The sequence below is a fragment of the Nestor notabilis genome, unplaced genomic scaffold (assembly GCF_000696875.1).
Source record: "Nestor notabilis isolate BGI_N333 unplaced genomic scaffold, ASM69687v1 Scaffold25300, whole genome shotgun sequence".
In the NCBI taxonomy this organism is placed as follows: domain Eukaryota; kingdom Metazoa; phylum Chordata; class Aves; order Psittaciformes; family Psittacidae; genus Nestor; species Nestor notabilis.
Window position 1 is genome coordinate 1 of NW_009911004.1, and position 9050 is coordinate 9050.

General features: G+C 39.3%; 1 protein-coding gene across 1 annotated transcript; it reads left to right on the top strand.

Moving 5' to 3' along the window:
- The first annotated feature begins 201 nt into the window (after nt 1-201).
- On the top strand, nt 202-8856 carry TLDC1 (TBC/LysM-associated domain containing 1). The gene is made up of 8 exons (XM_010012699.1): nt 202-255; nt 1175-1351; nt 3977-4207; nt 4933-5077; nt 5718-6158; nt 7295-7413; nt 7508-7687; nt 8731-8856. The coding sequence occupies exons 1-8, from the start codon at nt 202-204 to the stop codon at nt 8854-8856; spliced, it is 1473 nt and encodes a 490-aa protein (XP_010011001.1).
- Nucleotides 8857-9050: the final 194 nt, after the last annotated feature.

Sequence of the window (9050 nt, forward strand, 5' to 3'; positions counted from 1 at the left end):
AGTCGTCTCCATTGACTCTGGTGTTTACCCCACGGTCGGTATCTTCCTCGCAGGCAAACAAGGGTTTTGCTCCAGTGGAGGTTAAAGAGGTTCAGCCCAGCCTCTTACGTGCAGTGGTTTATCAGAGTCAGCATCAGTTAAGGGCAGAAAGACTGGGTTAGGTTGGACAGAGTCCTTCTGAGGCTGCTGAAGGGCTGTGGGATGGGCTTGTCTGCAAAAAGAGGTTTCTGTGGAACTGGGAATCCTGAACCAAAAGCGAGGTGCCAGAACGGACATGGAAACTGTGGAAAGAAAACCATGAAAGGGTGTTTTATTCCACTTCCCATCTTTTTTATTTTATCACCCCAAGAGCGTGTCTACCCTAGGTAGATGGGAAGGCCATTTGCAGGGCTGACTGTCATTGTGGTCATGGTGGAATTAGGATTTCAGGCCCTACTAATTTTCAGGACTAAGAAATCAGTCTATAATGCAGGTGAATCCTGGGACACTGAGGGGATTCACAGTTGTACCATTAAATATGTTAAAAGGCAACAAAAATCCCAAACCAAGCCCCCTGCCAACCTTAATTCTGTGGGTACCAGCTCTCAACAACATATGAAGCTGTGTGGTTTTTATGGGTCTTGAGTCGTGATCCTAAATATTTTTGTTCCTGTGTTTCTTGCCAGCTTTTTGAATGAGTTTTGTATTGCATACTTAGAAAAAAACATTCTAATGTCATCTTCAGAGGCTTTACAGTGATGGTGTTCTAGTGCCACATCTAATTAGCTTCAGTCCATTAATGCATCAGAAAGATGTAGCATAACCTGTCATAAATAATCCATAATCAGGCTATTCCCTTCACATTACTGATGTATTCCAGTTGACAGACTCGTGGTCACTTTCTACAAGCTAATTTAATCATTAGATCATATCGTTTTTTCCATTTGATAAGACTTGAATGAGGTTTGAATTGGTAAACAGTGGGTTTAGCAAAGAGCTGGCAGACTGTAATTTTTTAAAGTGCGGTTGCTGGTGTTCCTGAAGTTCATTAAGTCTCAGTGAACACAGAGAATAAACAGTAGTTTGTAGTTTTCTAGAAGGGTAGTAATTTGCTTTTGTATGTTTGTCTGTTTGATATGGCCATTGTGATACCTTTCTCTTTACTGCTTTTTTAATTCCTTTTCCTTTGCTACAGGTTGAAAAGATGGGAAATGCAGAAAGCAACACGTATCAGAATCACCTTTCCAGATTCCTTCCTGAGGAGCAGACTGACATTGATGGAGTATTTGATACCTTATCAGGATCGAGTGGTTCAGCTGGAGCAAAAAATAGCAAAGCTACAAAGAAAACTGTGACTCTGTCAGCACTGCAGGCAAGACAATATTATTCCTGATATATCTGCATTGAATGTAATTCCAGAAAGAAACTAAAGACACAACAATAGTTACTTTTTAAGGATTGCTTTTCTCAATTTAATACTATGTTTTGAGGCAGGATGGATATTAAACTTTTTGTCAGAGTTTAACATGAGTAGTGACTTTCAGGTTTGTACTGATTTTTTAAATTGCGCTGTTGGGTCAGTTTGAAGCTTTCCTGATTCTGACGTAAGGTGGGATATATGCAGATATTTTTACAGAAACCTGAAAATGAATATTCTTCCCCCTGGAGTCTATATTTACAGATTTTCTTGAGAAGCTGTCACATAGTTGGTTTGTATTTGGTTATGTTTTCCTCAGTTGCATCACCGTCTCTAATCTTTTAATTTACATTAAAAGGAGAGAATTCAGTTTTGCTTGATTAAGCTGTGGCTCCCTGGTTTAGGTGATTAACATACATTATGCTTTCTGATTAACTTTGCATTCATTTTCCAATCAAGAAAGAAGAGGAAAGTGATTTGTTGCAATACTTGGTAACTTCAGTTAGGCAGGAACCAAGTGGCCAAATGAATGTGATAGCATAAGTGCGTTTTCATATATGTTGCACAGTTAATGGAATCAAATTAAAACTCAGTGAAAGAAGCAGGTTATTTTAAGATATTTAGCAGTGCATCTGCATTCAGGCCAGCTTTAGGCTTTCTCCAGCCTGGCTGTTTGTGCACCGGCACCAGTTTGGAAATAGTATTGTTGCTGCTGCATAGCTTTTCAGCCCTAATACATCCAAGAATCTGGTTCTTGGTGTCTGTTATTTGGGACCTGGAGGAAGTTCCCTTTCTAGTTTTGCCCCTAGGTCAATGTGACGTTCAGTGAACATTTTTCTTTTCTCTTCCTGCTTTTCTTCCAGCTTGAAAACTTTTGAATGACTGAAGGTGCCTAATTCCTTAGTGCAGGGACTATTGCAGTGGAATACCTACCTTGAAGGTGTTTGTGCTCATGCCTCAGCTAGGTCGATCATGGCAGATTTGATCTAGTAATAGTCTGGTCATATTGATGAGGCCCCAAGCATTACCTCCGGTAGGTACCACTCTGTTCAGGCTCAGTGCATTGCTAGAAGGAAACTACATGGATTCTGGACCAGAGCAGGCTGCACTGCATAGCTTGGAAAGCAGGTAGAGCAGGTATCTCTAGATACTTTCTTGGAGACATTTCAGACAAGGATTCTAAGCTGTCAGAGGTGTTTTTTAGACGCTTACTGAAGATTCACTTTTTACGGTCCTATTTTTGCACCCCAACTCTACTCATTGGAATAGCTGTAAGCATAACAAAACAATGCAACAAAGTGGTAGGTAGGAAAGTGTAGGGAGTAGGTGGATACTATTCCAGCATGAAGTAAAAAGCCGTTCAGTATAGGGTTTTTATGTTCCCTGCTGTTTGTCCCACTTCAGGCTCATATAGCACTTTCAGAAAGCCTCTTAAAGACAGCTGTACCCCTTGTGACCATCCCTCCCTCGATATGAAGCACTAGTATGTAAGACTGTGGCTGCTAATTCTGCCTCTGCTTAAATCAATGGGAGTTATACCACTGACGTCAAGAAAAGCAGGGTAGAGGTTGGCATATTGAATCTCGCCCTATATGCGCATTATCAGCCATTAACAGCCCCGGTGGCTTCAATAGGAGTGGTTTTGAGCCAGCAATAGATTGGTAATAGCAGCTGGAGTGCTTTTATGCAGCTGGAGTTTCATTGATCTCAGCATAGTCCCCGCTGGGCTGCAGCCGGTACATAAGGGTCAAGACAGGTTGGTAAGTTATGCACAGCACTTTGCGCAGTGAAGACACTGTGCAGTCATGTCCTGGTGTATGGATGTATTTTAGATGATTTATTTTTAAGCCATGTAATTATCTTGAGCACTGTGAAAGTTTCTTGAAACCAGTCAGATCTTCCCCACATTGTTGTGATTCATGATGAAGTATACCAGCCAGATCCAATTCAAAGCACCAGTCATGCAGTTTAGGTGAATAAGTTTTGATTTCACGTGTCTTAACATTAGGGATGCCTTATAATAATCAGGCAATCTCAGATTTCGTGCTTCGATGCTTAAATTAGTTGTTGCTACGCAGAGGAAAACTTCTTGGAATTGTTTCTGTGTGTGCTTGAGGGTTAAACACATTGCCTGCATTGTCTTAAGGCCAAAACTGAGATATGGAAAAAACTTTACTTTCTCTTTTTTTTAAGTATCCTTGAGCTCCAGTATGAAAAGTTTAAATTTTAAATGTTGGCCTGGCAGAATTGTAAGCCTTTGAAACAGAGTTATCATATAGAAATCCTATTAACACTTTACAGTGTTGTTTTGTTTTTTTTTGAAGTCCATGGCCTTTGTAGAAAACCATTCTCGACTTAAATCACTGAATAGTGTTAGAAAGGAGATACTATATAAAAATAGGGATTGTTTTTTTCTCTTCTCGTGGAAAACCAGTCCTTTGACAAAAGTTTGTTGCTGGTAGTCGATACTTGATATTGAAATCCTTCATTCACAATGGTACATGTCAGCACAGATTAGCTGGAATATATAAATTATTCTTCATTTGTAAAATATGTTCTTTGCTGTTTTTCTCATTGTAGGCATATATGCGGGAGCCATTACCAGAGCAAATGACTGTTCGGTTATACAATGGAATGAAAAGTATTGACCTGACGGGGAAATCATCTGGGCTGAGTGAACATATTGCTAAGGAGCAGTTTGTAATTTTTATGTCAAACCTCTTAAAAGGGAATGCAGATGAGAAGATTACCATAATAATGAGAATGATCTCCAAGACAGAAGGGCCTGTGAAAGGCAAGCAAATTCAAGAGGTAAACAGGCAGTTTAATGTGTTTTGAGGGGATATTAAGAGAACAGAAATGGGTAGGTAATTTGGAGGTAATCTTCAAAGCACAAGATTCAAAACAAGGGCTCCTGACTTTCGTTTCTTTTTTTAGTCTCTGTATACTACTAACTTGCTGATCTCTGACAAACAGTGTAGGCAAACCATGTTATACGGGGTGACTGTTTCAGCTACGGGCTTTCCTGTGCTGAATTGTCTACTTTGAGAAACAGGATCTAGATTTTATGGCGTACGCTGACTGTTTTGTGTGGTATTTTACAAGCTCTCTCTGAAGAGTGCAGAGACTGGCTATGTTGAAGAGCCAACAAGGGTTATGGTGTGGCTGGTGCTTCTGGGAACTGAGAATGTGTTTTCTAGAGCTTCAGTTGCAGGATAGATGTGTGAATCAAATACGTAGCTTGCAAGGTGAAAGGGTGGCATCTCGTAAAACTAATTCACTAGCAGCTCCTACCACAGCAAAAATTGGACTTTCACGCCATATTTACAGAATGTTATTTCTTGAATGTCTTGAAAAAGGGTACTTTTCAAGACTTATGAAACTTAAGTAGCATTTCTGTTATTTCTGACTTTTTGTGAGATGTTTCTGCCACCGGGATTACAGCATCACTAGTACTCAACTTTTAGGAAGTCCTTTGAATTTCTTGGTGATTTTATTTAAGAAATGCCAAAATGGTTATATTTTACCTTCTTAAGTTCACAGAGGATCTGATCATGTCTGTAGTCCATGTACTGAGCTACAGGAAAGAACTGAAAGGTTGGAATTTGGAGAATACTAGGGATTCTGCAAGTGGAGTAAAGGCTCTGGCTTCTCAGCTGCTATCAGAATTGAAGCTTGCAGGTAAGCAGTGCTGATATAGTATACGCTAGAATGGCACAAGGCTCAACTATTCACTGATCTTACAAGAATTTTTCTCGTCAGGTTACATCTTTGAATTGAAATGGTGAGACCAGTATTTCAAACCTATTTTTGCGAATGACTTGGGAATTTAATTTGTTTTACCTTACCATCTTTATCCCCTAAATTCAGGAGAGCTTTGGTTTGAAGTCCCAGTTTAAGTGGATGTACAAAAGTACTTGTCACGGAACGTGTCTATTTTGCAAATGCCTGACTTGCATGTGGCAGGCATTTAGATTCATGTGCATATATTTTTGACTGTATGTCCTTTTAGAAAGCATAGGTTTATCTTTGCACTGTTGTAATAATTGATTTTGCTGTCTTGCAAAGAGCATCTCAGAAACTGTAACTAGGATTCACGTTTCTTAGTCGTGACAGCCCAAACAGTGGATGTCACAGGGTTGTTTCTCAGCTCTGTGGATGCATCTGCTTAACATAGGTGACACTTTACTGTCACTGGCTCCCTTCACATGTGGTTTAATGTCCTTTAAAATAATGCAGTGTTGTGTTTAAAATTGAAAATCAACAGATTATTTTCCAGACTGGGAAGCTTACTACTGTTCCTGTGTGTCTTACTATCTAGATGGGACAAAACCTGTGGGTCCTCAGCTGATGGAGACAAATTTTGATCAAAGTGTCATTGAGGATTGGGTGTACCGAGTTCCACAGATCTCAATTTTCCTCAGTGTTACTATCAGGCAAGGCCTTCATGTTCTGCATTCTCTCACAGACCAAACCAAAGATATACTCAACCTGGTTCCTGGTTGCAAAGGCATCAAGGGAAGAGGACTTGTCAGTCTCTTTGACATCCCATCCATTATATACATCAACTCCCATTTGCCTGCAGAGCTGCAGCACAAGTGGCAGCTTTTATTTTCTTCTAGGCTTCATGGAGAAAGCTTTTCACAGCTGTGTGGGCATATAGTGAACAAGGGTCCTTGCATAATCATCTTAAAGGACTTAGATGGTTTTATCTTTGGTGGGTTTGCATCTCACTCCTGGGAGGTGAAACCACAGTTTCAAGGTAAAACTCACTTTTCTTTTTCTATTATCTCATGGCTCTGGTAAATGTTGTCTAATCTGTACAGGTACAGGAATCCTGTCCACCTAATGGACACAGTCATTTTACTTTCATGACACGCAGTATTTCTTACACTTCCAAGTGTATTTTCCTTTGGCAAAAATAACACTGATTTTTGAACGACATAAAATGCATGTTAAGTTATTCTTGCTTTTTACCCAGTCAGGCATATTATTGATTAATGTTTGTCTTTATTTGATATTGACCATAAACAAAGTTTTCTTTTAAGTAAAATCTATCAACCCCTGTGGCTGCATAGGTTGGAAATGAAATGAAAATGAAGAAAACGCAGCATGGACAATGAATTAGAGTTTAAGTAAGGTGCCCAGCAGATGGCAGTCTTCCATCTCAGAACAGCTTAGCCAGGTTAAGCCTCCTGTTGCCACTTGTTCACTGTCTTTGTTCTCCTTTTAAAACCCAGCAGCAAAAAGATCCTTTGGACAAGCTAAACTTCTTGTTCCCTTAAAACCTCAAGGGAGAAGAGAGAGGATTTTTGTAACTCTTTGGAAGGAACTTTGATAACTACCACTTTAGTCAGTTAATACAATGTTATGTTGTGTTGATTACACATTTGCCTTGTGTCTTCCTGATAGACTAACACATGTAGTATACTAGACAATCATGCCACAGGTCCCTCTGAATACCAAACTGTGCATAATGAAAACTGTACTGTAAATCATTGATCCTAAACTGATCTATTTATCCGTATAGTCAGAACTAAGGGAGTCTGCACTCACACCAATTTATTTGGGTCTAGTAGCTGGCCAGATTTAGATGACACAATGCAGGCCTGTGATAGGTGTACCCTTGCACAGTAATGTAATGTACTAGTCATGCCTCTGACTCTGCCCTTGGTCACAGCCATATAATCACATTGATTTCTGTGACCCTGCACCGAGTTAACTGAAAATAAACAATAGGTCTAGATCTTGATGGGAGATTGGTATTGGCTTTCTGAAATTGCAGCTGCTGTCTTTGATTTATTCAGCTGCACTTCTTCAATATTTTTTTCCTACCCTTTTGGTAGGCACATTAGTGTTTGGCCAATTGTCTGACTACAGATGCTTTTCTGTTTACAGGTGACAACAGGTGCTTTCTGTTCTCTGTTTTCCCCTCTCTTGCTGTTTACACATACACAGCCTATAATGACCACTACATGTATTTGAACTGTGGCCAACAAACAATGCCAAATGGACTCGTAAGTATTAAGCAATCTATACTCCAGGTTTTATAACTTGCCCAGTCTGGTTTACATGTGTATCAAGTGTTTAGTGTGCTGCTCTGGTTCACAGGGTATGGGTGGACAACACGGGTACTTTGGACTCTGGATAGACAGTGACTATGGGAAGGGACACAGTAAAGCAAAGCCTCGATGCACCACCTACAACAGTCCCCAGCTGTCAGCAAAAGAGGAGTTTACATTGGATACCATGGAAGTTTGGGCAGTGGGAGACCTCCCTGAAAGTACAGGGGTAGGTGAACCTGTGAAATTGTGTCCTGATTGGATGGAAAATATGAATGCAAAACTTCCTGTTGCAGTTTTCTTATTAACTGTCTCTCTATTGTAATGAATATTGTTTTCTTTAACTGGCCTTTATGCAGCCATATATTTTGTAGCAAGCAAATGACAGAACACTAGTGGAATTAGGGTGCCAGCAAGAAAAAACAAGAGCCATGAGGTGGTAGAGTCAGCAGAGCAGTATTTTAGTCTGAATTTCAAAAGACCTTTCTGATGTTGAGGAATGGTGTCCAGCAGGAACCTCCGTGGAGGGGTTCAGTAAAACCCACTGTTTGTAAAACAGAAAGCAAGCACTGGAAGTTCACAAGTGAATCCTAATCTATAGTTCAGGAAGAGAACCTGAAAGATCTGTTTATCAGTAACTTTAAATTTCCTGTATTGTTTTACAGTAAATTTATGTGAATAGATTTATGCTAGTCTTTCTGCACTTGGTTTATTTCTGGGAATGAGTAGGAGACCTCTTTCCAGTCTCCTCTGTCTATGTAATTTATTCTCTTATTGAACTGTCTGGTCTGCACAGTTTGGTGTTGCTTTTGGTTGTTTTCTTACTTTATTTTTATTTCTCTTCAAACTAAATTAATGTGCCCTGTCTGTTTGCTGGACACTTACCTCTAAATAGAAACAGAACAAACTGATTACAAAAAATGTTGAATTGTACTTGAATCTCTTCTTTAAAAAGAGTTCACATCTGCACTTCAGACTGAAGTCAGGTTAACCAGAATGTTCTGGCTGGCCTGTAACCTGAATAACCTTGAAATAGTTCACTGTCATCTTAAGAAAAGTTTATGGCTGTTTTATGTAACTGCAGCAATAAAGATTATTTGATGTAATACAGTGAATCTTAAATGCCTTGCTTACATAGTATCCATGCTTCATTGTGACAAGGTAGCAAACCAGATTACTTGTGGACTTTTGAGTATGTCTCTTTCTTGTAGCCTGATACTGATTCATTCATAATGACATTTTAAATTGACTGTATGTTATTTTGTTTTGAAGAAAAAGGGTAAGAAGAGTATCCTGGATGTAGATCCTGAGGCTCAGGCCTTATTAGAAATGGCTGGAAAAAGTCGCCAGAGCGAAGGTCTACGAGAAACCATTGAAGAGGATGATGATGATAACTGAAAGAATCACAGTAACATGAAAAACCTTTTTTTTCCTCCTGACTGTTAATGTTCCTTGGACACTATTTTTTTTTCCTCTTTGTTTTTTTCTCCTTACATTTACCTGATTATCTGGGACAAAGCTTAAGTCTTATATATTATTTAGGTCCAATACAATATCCTATACAATTACTAACTTAAAGATTTTTTAATATA

Excerpts from the sequence above, each read along its gene's own strand:
- TLDC1 (XM_010012699.1), top strand. The coding sequence starts at position 202 with ATGGGCTTGTCTGCAAAAAGAGGTTTCTGTGGAACTGGGAATCCTGAA. Across the intron at positions 4,208-4,932 it reads AAGGCAAGCAAATTCAAGAG|TTCACAGAGGATCTGATCAT; the intron begins GTAAACAGGCAG and ends TACCTTCTTAAG. Across the intron at positions 6,159-7,294 it reads GGTGAAACCACAGTTTCAAG|GTGACAACAGGTGCTTTCTG; the intron begins GTAAAACTCACT and ends TTCTGTTTACAG.